Source organism: Myxine glutinosa, chromosome 4 (genome assembly GCF_964187855.1).
Source record: "Myxine glutinosa chromosome 4, kmMyxGlut1.1, whole genome shotgun sequence".
In the NCBI taxonomy this organism is placed as follows: domain Eukaryota; kingdom Metazoa; phylum Chordata; class Myxini; order Myxiniformes; family Myxinidae; genus Myxine; species Myxine glutinosa.
In genome coordinates this window covers 187,163,859-187,187,268 of record NC_136264.1, presented here as the reverse complement: position 1 = coordinate 187,187,268, position 23,410 = coordinate 187,163,859, and the positions used below count along the sequence as shown (strand labels likewise).

The 23,410-nt window shown below is 47.2% G+C and overlaps 1 protein-coding gene across 6 annotated transcripts in view; it reads left to right on the top strand.

Annotated features, from left to right (window-relative positions):
* Nucleotides 1-23,410, top strand: part of LOC137425570 (plasma membrane calcium-transporting ATPase 2) — a 211,145-nt gene that overhangs the window by 136,543 nt on the left and 51,192 nt on the right. For all 6 annotated transcript variants that reach the window (XM_068114130.2, XM_068114134.2, XM_068114133.2 and 3 more), the window contains 5 exons: nt 6,806-6,985; nt 7,765-7,852; nt 8,200-8,306; nt 20,117-20,308; nt 21,414-21,627. In XM_068114130.2, the coding sequence (XP_067970231.1) occupies nt 6,806-6,985; nt 7,765-7,852; nt 8,200-8,306; nt 20,117-20,308; nt 21,414-21,627 (781 nt within the window). The remainder of the gene's footprint in view (nt 1-6,805; nt 6,986-7,764; nt 7,853-8,199; nt 8,307-20,116; nt 20,309-21,413; nt 21,628-23,410) is intronic.

Genomic DNA, 23,410 nt, shown 5'->3' with positions numbered 1-23,410 from the left:
CATTTCAAACTGATCAGAGTAAGCATTGTCCCTGTCGAATTATGACGTCATAATTATGGCACCATTGACGTCATCGTTAACAACACCTATTCCCCATATGGAGTTCTTTACAATGAGCCATGTTTCAATTTTTTCCATGCAGCGGTTTTGGAGATATAGAGGGGCAACATTTTTCGGTTTTTCCAAGATGGCGCCTGTACCACATGACCTATGACGTCCAGATTATTATCATTCAAATATTCTAGAGGAGGAGGCACTCCTATGGTGAAAATTTCATGCCCATCAGACCAACAGTTGCTAAGAAAAAAAATTCACAATTATTGGATAAGTATTGTACTTGTCGAATTATGACGTCATAATTAAGGCACCGGTGACATCACCATCAACATATCTTATTCCCCATGGTGAGTACTTGACGATGAGCCACGTTTCATTTTTTTCCATTGAGCGGTTTGGGAGATATAGAGGTGTAAAGTTTTTCCAAGATGGCGTCCGTACCAAGTGACCTATGGCGTCATAATTATGAATAGAAAAATTATACAGGTGAAGGCGCTTCTATGGTAAAATTTCGTGTCAATTGGGACCAACGGTTGCCGAGAAAATGAATTTTTAAAATGCTTACACATACGGCACACGGCACACGTACGTAGCTGAATGCTTAACCCCACTTTTCGCTTAGCGAGCGCAGGGTAATTATATGTCAGGCCTGCTGTTCTGTGCTTGATGTGTGTTGTTTTTGTTGAAGGAAACATACATGCGCAGGGGTTGTTTAACGAAATGATTGATCGACACTGAGCCCGATGGAAGTTCTGCAGTTGTTCAGGAACATTACGCTTTTAGTGGCATAACTTTGAGAATGAACCAGGTGTCTTCCATGCTGTGTAGGTGTCCAGGAATATTACACTTGACTCCTGTGGAGTGACTCGAAAAATGAATTGTTGGTAGACAACATTTGACCTCACAGCCAGTGGCAGAATAGGATGAGAGGACCTGCATTCGACCATGGCAGCACCAAAAACAACTTGTGTTGCTTGAATAATGCCTGTCCGGAACAACATTTAATGAGGCTTGTGCTACAAATAGGTCTTCCAAATCATAAATGTCGTCTAACATTGCTTCCCGGGATCCTTTGCAAAGACCTTTTTTTGCGGAATTTGAACTTCATTAAGTTGGTCTCATGCGACGTACTTCAGTGGAATCATTGGCATCGGAAGTGTGGATCCAGGTAAAGCGTCCAAGTTTGTTAGCAGGATGTACCTCACCTGCTGAGCTGAGAAAGAAGGTGAAACTGCCATCCTGGGATTCTGTTAGTAAGTAATGATTATTATTTGCTATCTTGTTACACATTTCATCTCTCGACTCGATGGTGGCAGCACCTGGGGATTATTTATGAAATAATGGCTGCACAGAAGTTAATATCAAATACCCACAATGCTGTTTCACACCACAGTTGTATTTTTGTTTTCCCCGAGAGCTTTTCACAAAGGCAGATTATGTAGAAGAGTGCAGTTTCATGGTAATATGCATGAAAGCGGGTTGCTAGTATAGCCAAGACGTACGCAAACTCACCTCTGAGCTGTCCAGCCTTGATTCAAATCCAGACCCAGCTATAAACTTTCATCCTGGTGTTCACAGGCTTGATTCGCCAATGTGTGTGCCATCCCCGGCTTGGACGTTAAACCGGGCATCCCATCTGTCAGTATTTGTTTGATGGACATCAAAGATTCCCATGGTGTCCTTCGCGAAAAGTATTGCCGGCTTTATTTTTTATTTTTTTTGGTTTACAAGATCGAGGCTCGTGAAAGAGCTAACATCAATCACAAAAAAGACAAACGGACACACAAAACATACAATAAAAGGAGCGGGAGACACGATGGGGAGAGAGAGGGAAGCACACAAGTACAACAGCAGAGAACGGGGACAACAGAAGATCCGTGGGAGGGAGAGGGATTGGGGGGAGGAGGCATGGGAAGGCGGGGGGTCGGGGAGGGGGGGGAGGTATAAAACACATGGACACTGCTGGAACTTCCAGGAAAGAAATAAGTCGGATTTCAAAAAAAAAAGTGGATCTGGGGTGAATTAACGGGGGTAGAAAAGATCAAGGTTTTGGATGGGGGAAGATAAGAGATGGTGGTGAACAGCTGTTTTAAAGACCTGGAGGGAGGAGTGGGATTGAAGAGAGTGAGGGAGTTTGTTCCAAAGGTGGGGGAAAAGAGGAATGAAGGAGTGAAGGTGAATAGAGAGTCTTGATTTTGGCAGTTTAACCAGAAGAGGGTTGCAGGCAGATCTTGTGCGACCTGTAGGAATATTTGGGGGACAGAGCGCAGATAGAGCTGGGGGAGCTAGGCCACATAGGAGTCGGTAGAAGACGGAAAGACCACCAACCTGCCTGCGGTGAGTGAGTGAAAGGCCCTCGGAGTTAGCTTCATCGCAGGAGATTCCAATGATTCTGAAAACTTTGGTTTCAACAGCGTGAAGCCGAGCTAGGAGTGAGGCAAGAGCACCGGCCCAGAGGGGAGAACAGTATTCCATTGAGCTGCGGATGAAAGCCTTGTATGTGGTGAGGAGCTCAGGTGTGCCAAGGAAGGACTTCGCACGATGGAGGATGCCCAGTCGGCGACTGGCTTTGGAGGCCAGATTGGAAATGTGGTTTTCCCCGGAAAGATCATGGCAGATAGTGAGACCCAAAAGCTTGAGTGACAGAACTTCTTGGAGAGGATTATTCAGAAAGTGGATGGGAGGGTTGTCCAGTCGGTCTTTTCGGAGAGACATAGTAGGAGTGTGAGATTTGTCAGGATTGAAAGACATGTTCCACTTGTTTGACCAGTCTGTGATTTTGTCCAGATCTGCAGAGAGTGAGGAGGCTGCAGACTGCCGATCTGAGGGATGAGGAATGTAGCGGCAGAGAGTGGAGTCATCAGCAAAGAGATAGAGATAGGCTTCCTGAACAAATTGCAAATTCCTGCTCTAGCCTACAGGTAGCTCTGTGTCAGTGGTACAGCTGTGCCCCCAGAAAATGATGCTACAACCTGCCATGTGCTGCTTATGAAAGAAGAGGAAGTACCAAGCAGTACAGCAGTTCAGCACTCATAGATGCAGTGGGTGCAGTTATTTTCTCAGTAAAAAAACAGGTGAAGCCACTGCATGGACTCTCTCCTGGAGCACCTGAAGTCAAACTCCTCCAAACATCAAGGAAATCTGTTGCATCACTTCCCAAAACAAGCCAAGATGAATCCTTACTCCAGATTTATTTGCTGTACGTCTTCCTTTGGCAAAGCATCCTGCTCAAAACACACTCCAGAATCTTTTGCTACCAGTCATTGTCCCCCTAGTCTGGACCTTTTACAGCCAGACAGAGTCCCGCTGGTTTGGGCATTTAACAGCTCTAGCCTACACTAGGTGCGTAGAATCAGTGAAGCTGAAGCTAGTCAACATGAAGCTAGTCAGTGTTTCCCTGGTTTGGGCCTTTTACAGCCAAGCAGTGTCCCCCTAGTCTGGCCCTTATAGAGTCAGTCATTGTCCATGTAGTCTGGACCTTTTGGAATCAGTCAGTGTCCCCCTTGATCTGGGTCTTTTACAGCCAGTCAGCCAGGAAGTGTCCACCTGGTTTGGGTCTTTTACACCCAGACAGTGTCTGCCTAGTCTGGATGTTATAGAGTCAGTTTGTGGCCCCTTAGTCTGGACCTTTTACAGCCACAGTGTCCCCCTAGTCTGGACCTTTCCCAGACAGACGGTGTTCCTCTAGTCTGGACCTTTTCCAGCCAGACAGTGTTCCTGTAGTCTGGACCTTTTACACCCAGACAGTGTCCGCCTAGTCTGGATGTTATAGAGTCAGTTTGTGGCCCCTTAGTCTGGACCTTTTACAGCCAGACAGTGTCCCCCTAGTCTGGACCTTTTCCAGACAGACGGTGTTCCTGTAGTCTGGACCTTTTCCAGCCAGACAGTGTTCCTGTAGTCTGGACCTTTTCCAGCCAGACAGTGTTCCTCTAGTCTGGACCTTTTCCAGACAGACAGTGTTCCTGTAGTCTGGACCTTTTCCAGCCAGACAGTGTCCCACTAATTTGGACGTTATAGTGTCAGTCGATGTCCCCTTAGTCTGGACCTTTTAGAATAAGTCAGTGTCCCCCTGGTTTGGACCTGTTATATCGAGGCAGTGCCCTCTCCCTGCCCCCCCCCCCGCCCTCCCCTCAGTCTGAAACGTTTGCAGCCCAGGAGATGTTCCCCCAGTCTGGAGGGGTGCACGACATTCAAGCAACCAATTGCGCATTGACAAACTGAATTTGAATAACAATAAAGTGAAGAATTTTAAAAACAAAACAAATTCTGAATAATTAAACTTTAAAATGTGTGCAGGTATGCAATTGGATTAACACAAAATACAACATGAGGCTGACGAGCATTATAAAACAACATACATGCATATGGTGTGCAACATGTACAGAAAGTAATCTGAGCAAATCTCTGCTGTACATTCATCATAATTTGACATATGATGAAGAGATAAAAAGAAATTGCTTATGAAGATGAAGAGAATCAAAAAAGATTGAATTCTGCAAAACGGAAGCGGTCGCTACACGTCTTTCTCAGTCGCACGTTTATGTGTGAAGAGTATGCGCCGAATCTGTAACAAGGAAGCGGCCGCTACACCTGTTTCTCAGTCGCTTTGCACACGTTACCGTGTTACTTCGGAGCTGCACGTTTATATAGGAAGAGTTCGTCAGGAGTCGATCTACTCTCTCCTGGTACGTAGAATTTCAACAAAAGCCACATCACTGTTCATATCGGTAAATCTGCCTGCGGTGAGGTGAGTGAAAGGCCCTCGGAGTTGGCTTCATCGCAGGAGATTACAATGATTCTGAAAACTTTGGTTGGCTGACGCCCCCCATTACCAGTCCCTTGGTACTCATTTTGCCAACCTCAGAAGGATGACAGGCTGAGTCAACTCAACCAGTGTTAATATGACAGAATGACAGGGGCTTGAACTCAGGACATGAAGATCTCAAGTCAGCCACCTTAACAGGTAAACCAACACCAAGGTTACCGTCTTTGTGAAACATCAGGATGTAAGCGAGAGACAAGATGGGGAGAGAGAGGGAAGCACACAAGTACAACAGCAGAGAACAGGGACATCGGGAGATCTGTGGGAGGGAGAGGGCTTGGGGGGAGGAGGCATGGGAAGGGGGGTGGGGGTGATTGGGGGGAATTGTTATTTCTGATACTAACTTGTGCAAATCATATATCCATGTTTGAGTGCTTTTCAGCATATAGTTCCAGGGAGCTTTATGCGAGGGCGCATCGTCCGTTCGTCAGTCTGTAAACACTTGAAACTTCTCCGAAACTGCTGATGGGATTGTGACCAAACTTGGCACAAATGATAATTGGTAAGTTGGAACTCAAGTTTGGTCACGGCTCTACGGGAAGGAGGGGGGAAGGGGGGGGATGCCCCCCCCCACCCCAAAATAGGTATTTACTTTCTTTTCGGAAACTACACATACAATTCCGAAGTGACTTTAAAAAAAACGTTCCATTCATTTCCTGTTTACGTTTGTTCTTTCCGTTTGTTCACAGCATTAGAAAAATCGGTGTCTAAGGGGGTCTCCGGTTGGGGGGGGGGGGGGATATTTAGTTTCCCTCCAAAATAGGTATTTTTTTATTGTTTTCTTCCGTTAGTATGATTGTCCATGCTGCCCTGTTTTTTTGGCAACCATTGAAATTGGTTTAAAATACCGTGATACTGTTTAAAATACCTTTAGCCGACGTAGTATACTGCTTTATTCTACCAGGTGAGTGCCCAGGGGTATTGTCCTTATTTTTGTACACAGAGTCAATGCTCGTGGAGGAGCTAGAATGCAGAACGGATCAGGAAGTAACAGAAAATAACAGTGGGAAAGAGGTGGGGTTGCCGGAAGAAACACACCAACAGCAGAGGTGAGGGACAAAATAGAGGGAGAGTTGGAGAAATAATGGATGTGGGTACGAATGATGGCAACAGGAAGGCACAGGTGTACAAGATGGATTCACCTGTAAACTCTCAATCACAGTAGTGGAAGGAAAAACTGCAAACACGGAAAGTGCTGCACTTGTGGGAGGGTTAACGGGGGTAGAACGTACAGATCATGGTTGTGGACGACATGTCCCCACTCTCAATTACTGTCTCTTTCCTCTGGATATAAGCAGATCCAAATAACCCTTAAAATGTACTCGATGAAGAGGACCGTAAAAAAAAAAAAAAATTTTTTAACTCAAATAAGGGTTGCTGAATTTTAAACAAATTGTATACAATGTCGAGGCTCATAGAAGAGCTAGAACACATAACAGAAAAGGGAGAAACACACCAACAACAGGTTAGAGGGATACAGCAGTGGGACATTCATGGGTGAGCAGAAGAGGAAGAATGTGTGAGGGGATGAAAGAGAAATGGAACGAGAGAGGGAGGCGGATTCCAGAAGGGTAAAAAATCTAAAAATGCAATATCCTGGAGAGGAAGGGGTGTGCTTGGGGAGGGTTAACGAGGGTAAAAAATATCATGAGTATGAATGGGGAATGACCTAAGGTGGAGCTGAACAGCCATCTTGAAGCCCTGGAGGGAAGAATGAGATGGAAAATCGACCAAGGAAGTTGGTTCCACAGGTGAGAGGGGTGGGGGGGAGTGCAACAAATGATGGAGGTGAGCCGTCTCCATACAAAATGTGACATGTGGAACCTTAAAGCACAACGCATTTTTGAATCAATGTGTATAATTTGAGTGCAAGGAACGCACTAATGGTGGTTGCAAAAAGCTAACGAAGGGCTGTGTGTTTTGCAGGTGCCAGATGCAATCAAAAAGTGTCAACGAGCAGGCATCACCGTGCGCATGGTAACTGGAGATAACATCAACACAGCGAGGGCAATAGCCGCAAAGTGTGGGATCCTGCTGCCTGGGGACGATTTCCTCTGCATCGAAGGAAAAGATTTCAATCGGCTGATCCGCAACGAGCGCGGAGAGGTATGGTTCGAGCTTAGGCCTTCGATTCCGGTCCACATCAAATACCTCCTCTTCAGACAAACCTCATATTTATAGTCAGGTTCACTATGTTTTTTCGTTCAAAATTTTGGTAGATTAGCAAAACTATACATTTTTGGAATATTCAGAGCACGAGGAATCCAAAAATTAATGTTTACATTTGCGTAGACACCTTTGCGAAAATGACACTCAGGACAGTGATGAAGATCTGTAAAAGCATATTCCTGAACGGTATAGACCTCGTAGATCCTGCGTATAGGACTTATAGGTCAATCTGATACTACCTATAACTTCCTATAACAACCTATAACTTCAAAGGACTTGCAATATCATGTATTATGTAATACAGTTATATCACAAATATAAAGACAATGGTTTTCAATTACCTTTGTTTGTTGCTTTTCTATAATCCTGAGCACTATTTTGAGGCCTTTATTGGATTCCTTGACCCAGAAAACATAGGATTAGCATATTTAATTAAGTCTCTAGGTTGACTGGAAGCCGAGATAGGGCAAAATATGTATTTTATGGCGGCCATTTTCAAAATCCAAAATGGCGGCCATGCAGGTGTCTGTGCAAATGTAAACATTAATTTTTGGATTCCTCATGCTCTGAATATTCCAAAAATGTATAGTTTTGCTAATCTACCAAAATTTTGAACGAAATTATATTTGTTAACATAGTGAACCTGACTATTAAGGCTTTCAAAGAATCTCATCTCGCTCCACTACTACAAAACATTTCATTGCTTCACATGGCAGGTGGAGCAGGAACGAATCGACAAGGTCTGGCCCACGTTGCGTGTTCTTGCACGTTCCTCGCCAACGGACAAGCACACACTCGTTAAAGGTAACTGTCCAAGGCCATTGTGTCAATTCTCTTCACTTGTGGAAGTTGGGCCACTGACTGCAAGCTTTTGCCAGAATAAGGCCTTGGAAGTATGCAAAAGGCATTGATGGTCCAAACGTACCGATTAACCACCATCAGTTTTCACCACCGATGACATCATCATCCACTTCAAGTCTTTTGAGGGACGTTTCACATGAATACGCAGTCAGAGGATAATGTGTCAGATAACTTATTGACACAGCAATGGATGAAACACTTTGGAAGTTACAATTTTGGGCTTTGCTCTGTAACCAGCAGAGGGTTAACCACTTTGAGGGCGTGTTGTTTCATCCCCTCTCACACTGTAGGCATCATTGACAGCACCTGTGTGGTTCAGCGGCAGGTCGTGGCTGTGACTGGAGATGGCACAAACGATGGCCCCGCACTGAAGAAGGCCGATGTTGGATTTGCCATGGTGAGAGGACAATGTTTCTATGAAATGTATTGTTACGGATCGCGGATTAGATGTTATTTACCGAGCGGTGGTATTGCCGCGACCTAACAGTTCCCCCGATTCTTCCCCAACTCACCCGATTCCACCCGAACGTTGGCCAAATCGCGCTACGCAAAATCAATGATTGGAAAGGACACAACGACTGGGATAAATGAAACGACGCAAGGGGTACAGTTCTCAAGACCTCCGGAGGAGGGTATAATTAGTGGTGGAGAAAAGGGGTAGATTACAAGGTAGAGTGAGGTAAAAGACACAGAAGAGATGGGCACTTAAATCTTATCTTATCTTATCCCAGACAGACCACAGACAAACGGAACAAGGCTGACTTACACAGGGATTGATGGCAGGAAGGGACAGGTAGTTCGATAGCACAAGGTGCACCTTGGCTCGGGGACAGGATCAAGCACGGTCCAAGAGATGCAGGGAGGCCTCACAGTGCTCGGAAGGGACGTCTCTTTTGCTTCAAGCTCAGCGCGCATCTGACGTCACCACTCCCTCGGCTGCGCATGCTCAACGGGGAGTGACACACCCTCGGCTGGTTGGCTCCGCCCCAGATGGGACCGGTCCGCCGCTTCCATTGGGTGCGGGGGTTACCGGGCTCCGACCTTGACGAGGAGCTGACAGGGAGCCCCTATTTGGTAACCCCGTCGAGCACATGTTTGATGGCGGCTCGTGGGGAAGGCCTCGTGCCCTCCCAACACCCCCTACCAACCAAGCCGGAGTGAGGACGCGCACTCCCTGTGCACGCCGCCGCCGTTGCTGTTGTTGTTGTTGTTGTTTCTGAACCGTGAGGAAGAGCTGCGGGGAGGTATTGGGAGGTCCTAAACTTCCTAACGGTGCCATACAATCACATTCTGGTGCAACAAAGGGTCAGAATTAATGGAAACGAATCCTTAACTGACATAGACTAAGAATAACTAGCAAGATGTCCTATAGTTGTCTACGTGAGATGCGGTGGACCTGGATGCGACATTTAATGGGGGGAAATAGGGGGAGGTCGGGTCTACAGAGTGTTGTTTACAGAAAATGGGACTAGGGAATGGGGGATTGGGGATAGTTGGGAAGTATTGAGGAAATAGGGGAATATTTACAAGCGGATATGGATGGATGCAAATCCCATATCCGCAACATTGCACCCTTCTCTACCTCGGGGCGGCCCGACCCGATAAATTTTTACCTACTTTAGTGTGGCACTCAGATGTAGTTCCCTCTACTATTAACTCAACCCTGAGTGCGACAGTTTTACAGATGTTCACAAATGAGTAAATATGTCCCCCTGCGACGTTGCACCCTTCTCCTAACAGAAACACACCCACAGGATAACCGAATCGCGGAAAGCATCCTCAAACTAAACATACAGCCGGTAGGGAGCATCATTTATACAAGACTGATATTTACACTACGATCCAGGACCTGTTCTTTGAGGAACACATGCAGATGTTATGCATAGAGAGAGAGCACGCATGCCAGCATCGATACACCAACCCATGAGTGCCCTGTGGCCCTACGGCCTTTAATAATGTGCAGAGCACCCCGTCCAAGCACCAAAAGCACCACCCCATTATGTACAGTCAGCACCATCCGGTGCACCAATAAAGTGTTCAATAAAAAAGGCACAATCAAGTGTCCATGGTCACCGGTGGTGTCGCAGCCGGCCGATGATCTGCCGCTGGTCTTGCCTTCATGGAGTGCCCTTGGCCTTCTGGCTTCTTTAGAAATAAAGAAAGGCGCCAACCGCGTCCATTTCTAAATTGTGGCCGTCAGGGGGGCCAACTAAAAGTGGTTCACCTGTATGGCATAGGTGCCACGTTGACCCAGCGGTCCATCCACGGGTGGTGCTTGACCGCAAAAGAACTGCGGTCCATTGTGGGCGGCCACAAAAATTGCGGTCCATATGGTGTATCGATCCAGGCAGCAAGCAGCGGAAGTACAGGCCCACAACTGCGGAGCCAGCACCTCTCTCTCCTCTCTCTCTCTGCCCCAAAGCCAGATCCTCGGAGGTGGGAGACAAGAGAAGACAAGTGAGTAAGGTGGTAAGGGTGCAAAAGTGCATGCAATACTAGGTAATGCACACTGGGGGCACATGGGAACCAGGTGAGACAGGTACGTTCCTACCGTACGCCCCCCCCCCCCCACCAGGTAACCTACATTGCCCCTCCCTTACCCCTTACTGTATCCACAAAACACAACACTACCCATAAACATCTACTTTACACATCAACAAACGTCCCTACTGTCTTCCCCGTTCCTCCCATAAACCAAATTCGTCTTCTCTCCCTCCTAACCAATCAAATTTGCCATTTCCAACTCATCAAAATTTGCCATCTCCAACTCAACATCAAAATTTGCCATCACCAATTCATCATCAGTCCCTCCTAAGGAGGGAGAGATGGAATCACCCCAATGTCTCATCCACGTCGTGATGCGTCTCACAAATTCACACAGCAATTCTCCTTTCCTGCAACACAGAACAAAGGAACACAGGTGTGGAGTCATCATCACCACCTCAGGTAAGTGGCTGCGTATGGTGCGACAGGTTCATCAATCCTAACTATTTCCTAAATGACTTTAACAACTTTACATTACCCGGGGTCTTTCCCTGCCAATCCATTGGCTAACTTACACTATGGGTTCTAAAAGCCAATTCCCATTGACCAAACTGTGGTGCTTCTCAAGTTGGGGTCTCACTCCCCCGATTCATCACTCGGTGCCCCCGCACAATTTCGGTGGCTGGGTCGTGTGACGCTCCCAGCTGGTCCGCCCACCTGCACACCTCCACCACTGTTGTTGCCTACCGAGCTCACCTGCTCCTCACCCTAACCTAACTAACTGGGGAAGGCCCTCTCGCACTCTCACCCCCTCAGTGCCCTCTCTGGCACGGGCTGCCCGATCCACACCCGGGATCCTCAGGCACCCACTGACACTAACGGCTCCCAGAGCCCACCTGCGGCCTCACCTGGCCGACATCTAACAGTGGCGGAGTGCCCAACCATTCACACTCATACTAACAGGCCACACGACCAGCCAATTTCACCACACCAATGCACCCATCCACAATACCATTCTGCAACTGCACCACAAATGCCAATATCCAACCACAATTTACCTATACCCTCTACCTAACACTTACACTACCCGCCCCGGGTACTCATGAAAGGGGTCCACTCTTCCCCCATCCACACCTTCGCACCATGCACACCACTCCGTACCACTTACTCCAACTCTCTCCACACCACTCATTCCAATACTCCATGTATTCCACACACCTGTACTTGCACACCTGTGCTCTCATACTTGGTGCCGCCTGCACCCCTTCTCTCCCCCAAGCGCATTCGCGCTGATCCACAACACTCACTACTCATACACTGCTCTACACACCTGTCCAGTTCTCACACAGCATCATCTCATCTAACTACTCCCCTCTGAAACTTGCGCTTCCCAGTCGTCCCTTTAAACTATTGCGCTCCCTCGTCATTATCATCCACTCTAATCTACCTGCGTCCCCTCTACAGGTATCCTTGTCACTAACTAACCTTAACGTTACCTAATGTCATCTTCGCTAGATCCCTACACACAATATCCTAACCCACCCGGGCTAGTTTTCACTGCCATACACCCCATAATCTATAGCGCATCTGCCCCCCTCATGGGAAGGGTGGCAGGGATGCCACCCTTACCCACCGTCATACGGCGTGAGTGGGACCTTGTGGGACCACCTCGTATGTGAGTCGTTGCCCGCCTGCCGGACCCTGTGCGTCGCCCCTTGCGGGGTCAGCGCGGGGCCGAACCGGCCGGGCCCCTACAGTACATTACCCCCAAGGGGCTCCCGTGCCTCCCCTGTCCCTCTAAAAACTACCCCTGTTGGTGTCGATGCATGGGTCACACTTCCGCAACCCGCTACCCATTCCATACCACCACAACCTTGCTCACTCACACCTCGCACCTCTCCCATCACCGGACCCTCTCGCTCGCACCCTCGTTCCATACCCTCCGGACCAGCCATACACCTCACTCTTGGCCTCTCACGAACATCCGGGTCCATCTCGACCCCCAAGCTTATTAAATCACCTGGCGCATCATACGCACGACCATATTGGTCACCACTTACACCGGGTCCTCTTTCTCTTCGCTTCTCCTCCATCACCTGCGAATCCCTCATCCGGTTAATGAGCACATCATCACGATCCGAACACAGACTTTGGACCAATTCTTTTACTTCCTCCTTTATCTCTTTCTTATCCTCTCTCCGTCGCTTCTTAATTTCGCTCACCCCTTCTTCCACTTCTTCTAATTTCTGCTTCACCTCCTTCATCTCCTCGTGCGCCCCCTTAAGTTCTTCCTCTAACTCCACCTTATTTTTTTCTATGTGCTCCCGCACCTCCCGCTCTTTAACCTCCATCACCTCTACCACCTTGTTCATTTTCCTCGTCAGGTCCTCATGTACCATCTGACACTCTTTTTTAATTACCCCTACGTCCTTTTTCATCTCCTTCTGTGTCGATTTTAAACCCTCTATTACCGCTGTGTTCTTCTTTACCTGGTCCCCCAACTCCTTTTGTCCCACTGTCAGTTGTTCAACTCCCAGCGTCAACTCCTCTATACCACCTTGCAATTTTACAGTCCCCTTTCTCACCTCCTTCTCCATGCGCTCCTCACAGTGCCTCACCTCCTCGCGCACTCCTCCGACCTCCTCACTCACACCTCTTCTGATCTCCTCTCCCATCACTTGCATCTCCTGCCCAGATGCCACCCTCATCTGCTCCATTTCCTCCCTGTGAGCATCCAATTTAGTTTCTACCCCCATTCTGACCCCCTCTATCTGCTGCCCCATTTTTTTAACTTCCCTTTCCGCTTGGTCCCTCATGTCCCTCAATTTGCCTTCCATACTGTTTTCTAACCCCTCTAACCCCTTTTTCATCCCTTCCATTTGATTCTCTTGAGCGGCCATTCTGTTTTCTACCCCCGTTAACCCCTCCTGTATTTCCCCTAATCTATTGTCTAATCCCTCAAATTTGTTGTCTAGTCCCTCAAATTTGTTTCCTAATCCCTCTATTCTACTCCCTAACCCTCCGATCTGGGCCCCCATGTCCTCCCTCAATTTCTCGCTATTTGACCCCATCCTTTGTTCTAACCGTTGGCTATTGGCCCCCATGTCCTCCCTCAATTTCTCGCTATTGGACCCCATTACCCCCATTTGCTCACTCTGAGCCTCTATACTGTTTTTCAAACCTCCAATTTGGTCTCCCATTTGTCCCATAAGGGCCCTCATTTGCAGAAAAAAAAGGTTCGAATCCACCAGCGGCGCTGCTACGGTCGCGGTCGCGGTCGCCGTAGCCATGTGCGTGGCGCCATTTTGCGCGCCCGAAACCTCGTGCGCGAGGACGCCATTTTGCGAACCTGCCGCCCTCACTGCTTCGCTCTCCTCTTGTCCCTCAATTTGGTCCTGGATCGACCCTGCCTCACTCTCCTCTACCGGAACCCAGCCGTCTTGATCTGCCATAGCGCGACTTTCAAAATTCGGGTTTTCCTTTAAAAACAAAACAATTTCCAACTGCTTGTAATTTTGAGCGCGTTAAGCGCGCTTCGGGCCTCGTATCTCACTCCTCGACACCAATTGTTACGGATCGCGGATTAGATGTTATTTACCGAGCGGTGGTATTGCCGCGACCTAACAGTTCCCCCGATTCTTCCCCAACTCACCCGATTCCACCCGAACGTTGGCCAAATCGCGCTACGCTAAATCAATGATTGGAAAGGACACAACGACTGGGATAAATGAAACGACGCAAGGGGTACAGTTCTCAAGACCTCCGGAGGAGGGTATAATTAGTGGTGGAGAAAAGGGGTAGATTACAAGGTAGAGTGAGGTAAAAGACACAGAAGAGATGGGCACTTAAATCTTATCTTATCTTATCCCAGACAGACCACAGACAAACGGAACAAGGCTGACTTACACAGGGATTGATGGCAGGAAGGGACAGGTAGTTCGATAGCACAAGGTGCACCTTGGCTCGGGGACAGGATCAAACACGGTCCAAGAGATGCAGGGAGGCCTCACAGCGCTCGGAAGGAACGTCTCTCTTGCTTCAAGCTCAGCGCGCATCTGACGTCACCACTCCCTCGGCTGCGCATGCTCAACGGGGAGTGACACGTCCTCGGCTGGTTGGCTCCGCCCCAGATGGGACCGGTCCGCCGCTTCCATTGGGTGCGGGGGTTACCGGGCTCCGCCCTTGACGAGGAGCTGACAGGGAGCCCCTATTTGGTAACCCCGTCGAGCACATGTTTGATGGCGGCTCGTGGGGAAGGCCTCGTGCCCTCCCAACACCCCCTACCAACCAAGCCGGAGTGAGGAGGCGCACTCCCTGTGCACCCCGCCGCCGTTGCTGTTGTTGTTGTTGTTGTTTCTGAACCGTGAGGAAGAGCTGCGGGGAGGTATTGGGAGGTCCTAAACTTCCTAACGGTGCCATACAATCACATTCTGGTGCAACAAAGGGTCAGAATTAATGGAAACGAGTCCTTAACTGACATAGACTAAGAATAACTAGCAAGATGTCCTATAGTTGTCTACGTGAGATGCGGTGGACCTGGATGCGACATTTAATGGGGGGAAATAGGGGGAGGTCGGGTCTACAGAGTGTTGTTTACAGAAAATGGGACTAGGGAATGGGGGATTGGGGATAGTTTGGAAGTATTGAGGAAATAGGGGAATATTTACAAGCGGATATGGATGGATGCAAATCCCATATCCGCAACAGTATTCTTCCTTGTCCTCGATCTCAATGAAAAAAGGCGTGCACAATATAAACTGTTATTTCACCTCCTTCTACTAATATACTCTCAATGGCTGTTTTGTTATCTCTGGATAGTCTTTCATGGGTTGGATGTCTAGTCTTCATTACTCCCGCCAGGGAGTAATGCATTCACTCGTGTCCGTCCGTGTGTGTGTGTGTGTGTGTGTGTGTGTGTGTGTATGTGTGTGTGTGTGTGTGTGTGCGCGTGTGTTTGTGAACAACATATCTGGAAACGTTCTGAACGGATTTGGATGATAGTTGGTGGGATGATTGCCCTTGGGATAAGGAAGAATTGATTAGTTTTTGGTGAAGCTCAGGATATTATTCCGGATCCAGGAATTTTTTGAAGGATTGTTTACCTTTCGAAGATAGGGCTCATTTTTTTTAACATTATCTTCTATATATTCTATATTTAACATTGTGATATGAAAATAGTTTTCATATTTGTTGTAAATGTAGTTTAAACTCGTGGTTATGCGTTAGAGCGGTGTATTTTTTAGCAGCGTCATCTTCAATGTTCTTTTTTTATATATTTAAATAAAGACATATTCTGTCATTTTAAAACCACTAAAGTAAGTATAAGGTTTCCTCGTTTCATAAAATGTATCGTTTGATACGTATAATGCTTTAAAACTGTTTTTTTTGTTTTTTCTCCCCTCGGAAGAGATATCAACATTTACCTCAGCGAATGTCAATCGCGGTGTCAGTATTTGATAATAATAATAATAATAATAATAATAATGCATTTATTTTATATAGCGCTTTTCAGGGAGCCCAAAGACGCTTTGACAGATTGCAAAACATAATGCATAGCAAAACATAAAAACAATTGCAAAAAACAAGAATCAATAGGGAAATACTCAAAGTAAAAAGGATGGAGAAGGAGAAGAGATAGTCAGGGGTTAAATGCTGTGGGTTAAATGTTGAATGCAGTGTTGAACAGGTGGGTCTTGAGTGATGTTTTGAATGTGGTGAGTGAGGAGGAGTCTCTGATGGTGTGAGGTAGTGAGTTCCAGAGGGTGGGAGCAGCGATGGAGAAGGCCCTGTCCCCCCAGGATCTGAATTTGGTCCAGATTGGGGGGGGGGGGGGTCAGGAGGTTGGTACCAGCAGAGCGGAGGTTGCAGTTGGGAGTGTGTCTGGAGAGGAGGTCAGCCAGGTAGGATGGGGCCAGGTTATGGAGGGCTTTGTAGGTCAAGAGGAGGATTTTGTACTGGATTCTCTGGGAGATGGGGAGCCACTGAAGCTTGTAAAGGACGGCGGTGATGTGGTCACCGGTCCGGGAATGGGTGAGTAGACGGGCAGCGGAGTTCTGAATGTATTGGAGTTTATTGGTGATTGTTGAGGGTGAACCATAGAGGAGGCTGTTGCAGTAGTCCAGACGGGAGGTGATGAAGGCGTGGATGAGGGTTTCTGCAGCCATGGAGGAGAGGGATGGACGGAGACGGGCGATGTTTTTCAGGTGAAAGAAGGCTGTCTTTGTGATCTGTTTAGTGTATTTGTCGAAGGAGAGGGTTTGGTCAAAGATGATGCCAAGATTCCGGATGTGAGGGGAGGTGGATACTGGGATACCGTCGATGTTGAGGGCAAAGTTATTGGTGGATTTTATGAGCGTTTTTGGGCCAATGATGATTATTTCAGATTTATCATAGTTAAGTTTGAGGAAGTTAATTTGAAGCCAGGATTTTATTTCAGTGATGCAGTTTGTCAGGATAGAGTGGGTGGCGGTGGAGATGGACTTGGTGGAAATGAAAAGCTGGATGTCATCGGCGAAGCAGTGGAATTGGAGACCATGACGGCGGATTAAGTGACCGAGAGGGGACAGGTAAAGGATGAAGAGGAGTGGGGCCAAGAACTGAACCTTGGGGGACACCTTGGGGGAGGGGAGCAGTGGGGGATTTGCAGTTATTGATGGAGATGAACTGGCGTCTGTCAGAGAGGTATGATTTAATCCAAGAGAGGGCAGTGCCAGTAACGTTAAAGGTGGTTTCAAGTCGAGTGAGGAGGATGGTGTGATCAATGGTGTCAAAGGCGGCGCTGAGGTCGAGGAGGATGAGAATGTTGAGGTTGCCAGCGTCAGAGGAGAGGAGAAGGTCGTTGGTGATTTTGAGGAGAGCAGTTTCAGTACTGTGGTTGGAGCGGAATCCAGATTGGAATGTTTCATGCAGGTTATTGGCAGAGAGGTGATGTTTGAGTTGAGCGGCTACAGCGCATTCCAAAACTTTCGACAGAAAGGGTAGGTTGGAGATGGGTCTGAAGTTGTTTAGGGTGTCAGGGTTTAGTCCAGGTTTTTTCAGAATGGGGGTAACAGCAGCAATTTTGAGGGATGGTGGGACGATGCCTGTAGACAGGGAGGAGTTTATTGTTGCAATGATAAGTGGAGAGAGAGCAGGAAGGGAGGACTTGACAAAGCTGGAGGGGATGGGGTCAAGAGTGCAGGTGGCAGTTTTCATTCCCATGAGTAGTTCAGAGAGGTCAGTAGGGGAGATTGGGGAGAATTGAGACAGGGGATGGCAGGATAAGGGGGGGCAGGTGGTTTGAGGGGGAGCGGGTGCGGCGGTGGTCAAGCTGTTTGTAGATGTTTTCAACTTTGCGTTGGAAGAATGAAAGGAAGGAGATGCAGTTGTCTACTGTGAAGGACTGGGTGGTGGTGTTCAGGGGGTTGAGGAGTTTGTTTATTGTAGAGAAGAGTGCTTTTGGGTTTCCGGAGCCAGAGTGGATAATTTGAGAGTAGTAGGCAGAGCAGGCGCGGGAGAGGGCATCTTTGTAGTGTTGTAGGTGGTCCTTGTAGGCTTGGGAGTGAATTGTGAGACCTGTTTTATTGCGGAGTCTTTCAAGTTGGCGAGCACGAGTTTTCATCAGGCGGAGTTCAGGGGTAAACCAGGGAGCAGAATGGGTGAAAGAAACTGTTTTGGTTTTTATAGGCGCAAGTTGGTCAAGGCAGGAGGAGAGAGTGTGGTTGTAGTAGTCAGTGAGATCAGAAGGGGTGTGGAGGTCAACGAAGGGAGAAGCGGACATTTTTTCAGAGAGGGTTGATGAGAATGAGGTAGGTGAAAGAGCGTTTAGCTTACGGAAGTTGATAGTGCGATAATGCCTTGGTGTTGGGGCGGGGATGTTGATGGTCATAGTGATGGCTAAGTGGTCAGAGAGGGTGAGGTCGGAGCCAGAGAGATGGTGCAAGATTAATCCAGTAGAGCAGACAAGGTCCAAAATGTGACCACGGTTATGGGTAGGAAAGTTGACATGTTGAGTGAGGTTAAAGCAGGTGAGTAAATCAGTGAAGTCAGTGGTTATCGTGGAGTCAGTGGAGTCCATGTGGATATTGAAATCACCAAGGAGGAGGATTGAGGGGGAGAGGGAACATAGCTGGGTCAGAAAGTAGGAGAAATCAGACAGGAATGATGGGTGTGGTTTGGGAGGGCGGTAGACAACAGCCATGACTGACTGTGTGTGACCAGAGAGTTTAAAAGCCAGGTGTTCAAATGATGGAGCAGACGCGATGGAGATGAGGCTGGTCCTGATGTCGTGTCGGTGAATAACGGCAATTCCACCACCTCGGCCCTCCGAGCGTGGTTTATTGATGTAGGAATATCCATTGGGTGTGGTGAGGTTGAGTGGGAAGTAGTCCAGAGGTTGTTGCCAGGTTTCAGTGAGACAGAGAAAGTCCAGTTTATTTTCCAGGATGTTGTCGTTGAGGATGAGGGACTTGTTGTTGAGGGACCGGGTATTGAACAGGGTGAGCTTGATGTTGTTTTGTACGGCGGGGATGAACTCAGGTGATTTGGCCAGGGTTCGCAGACAGGAGGTGCGATTGTGTGCGTTGCTGTGACCAGGTGCGCTGGGACGATGAGTGGGAGTGTGCTGAGCCGACCAGAGGACGGGGATGGAGTGATGAACTTATAAAGACTTAGGTGACTTATAAGTGTGACCAGCATGTGCACGGGATTCTTCCCAGAAGAATGAGTGGTCGCATTAGCTTGTACGACTTAAAATGAGCGAGTTTTGTTTTGACGTTTGGGCCAGTTTTACATGTTGTATCCCTAAGGAATGAAACGAACGTTTTTCTGGCTTACAATTTAATTTGAAGTCACACATGCCTCAAAATACACTCACTTATATATATAATAGAACGCGGAATCCGAAAATGTAAGTGAAATTGCCTTGTTTTTTTTAACATTATCTTCTATATATTCTAAATATATATCTGTGCAGTGTCTGTCTTGTGTTGTCTTGTCTTGTGTTGTCTTGTCTTGTGTTGTCTTGTCTTGTGTTGTCACTGAACTACTCCCTCAAACTTTTGTGAAATCGTACTATTCCAACTTGACCCACGGCGGGAGTATGCACTCTACTGAGTGGCGTTCAAGTTTCTCTTTGCATTGGGTCTGAGCAGAAAGAATGTCCACATTATGTAGAATCGTAAGAATGGTACGATGATGTAGGCATAATGTCCTGGTTACCTCCGTCACCAAAGGTGGACGGAGGTTAAGTTTTCACCCGTTTGTCTGTCTGTTTGTCTGTGAGCTGGATATCTCAAAAACTTATGGATCTAAATTCGGTTTGGTGGGTGACAAGGACGAATTAATTGGTTTTTGGTGAAGATTTGGATCCAGATCTGGATACTAGAATTTAAAGTGATTCTTCACCATTGATATGGCCAAAAACTATATGTAGCACGATATCTCAAAACATTGTGGACAGATTCGGACAAAACTTGGTGGATGAGTTGGGTAGGTGACAAGAACAAGTTGATTAGATCCTTGTTAAGGCCTGGAGGCTGATCTGGCCTATCACTGGGATACAAAATGTAAACTATTCAGCCTGGCGGAGGTATGCGCTCTACCAAGTGCAGTTCTAGTTTAAAACTTCAATTCCTAATAATTCCAGGTTGAACTTGCAAACTCTACAAATCGCCAATGAATGAATACAGTACTTAAGTTATGGGTAAACACTTTTGACGCCTGGTTCCGGCCATATTCTACCAGGGGATTGCTGGCACAGACGTTGCCAAGGAGGCATCTGACATCATCCTGACAGATGACAACTTCAGCAGTATCGTGAAAGCAGTGATGTGGGGCCGCAACGTTTACGATTCCATCTCCAAATTCTTGCAGTTTCAGCTCACTGTCAACGTTGTGGCAGTCACTGTGGCCTTCACTGGTGCTTGCATCACGCAGGTATGTGACTGATTTGGGTGCAAGCTTTGCTTCACATCAGGCCTTGTTTGGCCATCAGGCCTCTCACATCAGGCCAGGCCTCTGCCAATATTCCTCTTCTGTCGCTAGTCCTCGTCTGATGCTAGTCTTTGTCTGCCGCTAGTCCTCGTCTGATGCTATTTCTCTTCTGCCACTATTCCTCTTCTGCCGCTAGTCCTCGTCTGCCACTAGTCCTCGTCTGATGCTATTCCTCTTCTGATGCTAGTCCTCATCTGTCGTTAGTCCTCATCTGATGCTATTCCTCTTCTGATGCTGGTCCTCGTCTGATACTAGTCTTCATCTGCCGCTAGTCCTCGCCTGATGCTATTCCTCTTCTTCCGCTAGTCCTCATCTGATGCTATTCCTCTTCTGATGGTAGTCCTCGTCTGTCGCTAGTCCTCGTCTTTCGCTAGTCCTCGTCTGATGCTAGACTTCATCGGCCGCTAGTCCTCGTCTGATGCTATTCCTCGTCTGATGCTATTCCTATTCTGCCACTAGTCCTCTTCTGCCGCTATTCCTCTTCTGCCACTAGTCCTCTTCTGCCGCTAGTCCTCTTCTGCCGCTATTCCTCTTCTGTCACAAGTCCTCAGCTGTCACTAGTCCTCGACTGATGCTAGTCCTCTTTTGCCGCTATTCCTCTTCTGCCACTAGTCCTCTTCTCCTACTAGTCCTCTTCTGCCGCTAGTCCTCATCTGTCACTAGTCCTCATCTGATGCTAGTCCTCAACTGATGCTAGTCCTCATCTGATGCTCGTCCTTTTCTGATGGTAGATCTCATGTGGAAGCAACACTTTATCTGATAATAGGCCTGGTCTGACACCAGCTATTGTCTTGCAATAGGTTTTCGAAGATAGCCTCAGGCTTCACAAATAGCAGGTTGATCTCTCTCATCACCAAGTATTGCCTAGCAGGGACATTACTCAGCATCATACCATAGTGAACACTAGTTAGTTATCACCAGTGCCCACAATATTTCCTGATTTATTTTTGAACAGCTGCACTTCTCTGATTGAGTTTTGATAAAATAACAGTTCATGCACGTTTTTTTGGTGTGTGTGGTATGCCATAAGTGTATGTCTATGTTCCAGGATTCCCCTTTAAAGGCCGTACAGATGCTGTGGGTGAACCTGATTATGGACACATTTGCATCACTCGCACTCGCTACAGAACCGCCAACAGAGTCATTGCTGCTGCGTCGTCCGTACGGACGCAACAACCCACTGATTTCACGGACTATGATGAAGAACATATTGGGTCATGGAGTGTACCAGTTGGTCATCATCTTCACTTTGCTATTTGCTGGTATTCCATTAGTCGAGTAGTGTGGTGCATTTAAGCAATGCACATTGTCCTCATTTAATTTCGTGCAATGGTATGATAATGCAAGAGAATGAATGACACTATAAGAACTAACATAATTTTAGCCCAACATTGGCACAGCTTGAACGATCTACTCAAAATAGACCAACATTGGTTCAGCCAGATATTGTTTGTTGGGGTGTTATCATATGAGGGTGACTCAGAGTTAACCTTCAGCTTACTTTCCTTTTTTAAAATACAAAATCTAGGCTGATGGAATAGCAAGGAAACATGTGGCAAAAAGGTGGCGTACTGACATTGGGACATTGGGTTAGGTTGTTAGGTTAGGGCAACATGGGGATGCAATGTGCAAGGCAATGAATTAACTTGAACAGAGGATTGTTGTTAGGGTTAGGGTTGTTACGGTTAGGGTTAGGGTTGTTAGGGTTAGGGTTAGGGTTGTTAGGGTTAGGGTTAGGGTTGTTCAGGTTAGGGTTGTTAGGGTTAGGGTTAGGGTTGTTAGGGTTAGGGTTGTTAGGGTTAGGGTTGTTAGGGTTAGGGTTGTTAGGGTTAGGGTTAGGGTTGTTAGGGTTAGGGTTGTTAGGGTTAGGGTTAGGGTTGTTTGGGTTAGGGTTGTTAGGGTTAGGGTTAGGGTTGTTCGGGTTAGGGTTGTTAGGGTTAGGGTTGTTAGGGTTAGGGATAGGGTTGTTAGGGTTAGGGTTGTTAGGGTTAGGGTTAGGGTTGTTAGGGTTAGGGTTGTTAGGGTTAGGGTTAGGGTTGTTATGGTTAGGGTTGTTAGGGTTAGGGTTGTTAGGGTTAGGGTTGTTAGGGTAAGGGTAAGGAGGAAAGAAATGCAGAATCCTGCAAGAAGGGGGTTGGGTTAAAGGGACCTAATGGGGGTCGGAAAGATTGTGGGTTGGGATGGAAGATGACACATCATGTTGGTGTACCACCAAAAATGATCCCTGGAGGGAAGGGTGGGAGTGAACTAAGGTTTTTAAGAAAAAGTTTGTGAACCCTTTAGAATTTTCTGTATTTCTGCATAAATTTGACCTAAAATGTGATCAGATCTTCATTTTAGTCCTAATAATACATGAAATACATGAAGAGAACCTGATTAAACAAATAGCACAAAAATATATACTTTTTCATTTACCTATTGAGCAAAATGATCCAACATTGAATTTCTTTGTCTGAAAAAGTTTGTGAACCTCGAGGCTAATTAGCTCAATTATGAGGGTAATTATAGTCGGGTGTTTAAATCAATAGGATGCCAATCAGGAGTGAGTTTTGGTGGCCCTGTCCTATATGAAAAGCATAAACTTTGTTCGTCACCATCAGGATCTGGTCTTCACCACCCAGATTTGTGGAAGCATGTCATGCCCAGATCAATAGAGATTTCTGAGGACCTCAGAAAAAGAGTTCTCAATGCTCATTCGTCTGGAAAGCGTTACAAAACAATTTCTAAAGATGCTGGGCTCCACCAATCCACTGCCAGGCAGATAGTATGCAAATGGAGAAAATTCAACACCATTGTTACTCTATCCAGGAGCGGCCGTCCAACGGAAATCACTCCAAGAGCAAGGCGTACAATAATATCCAGGAGCGGCCGTCCAACGGAAATCACTCCAAGAGCAAGGCGTACAATAATCCAGGAGGTCACAAAGAACCCCAGGGTAATGTCTAAGGATCTTCAGGCCTCTCTTGCATTGGCTGATGTCAGTGGTCATGAGTCCACCATCAGGAAAACACTAAACACCAATGGTGTGCATGGGAGGACAGCAAT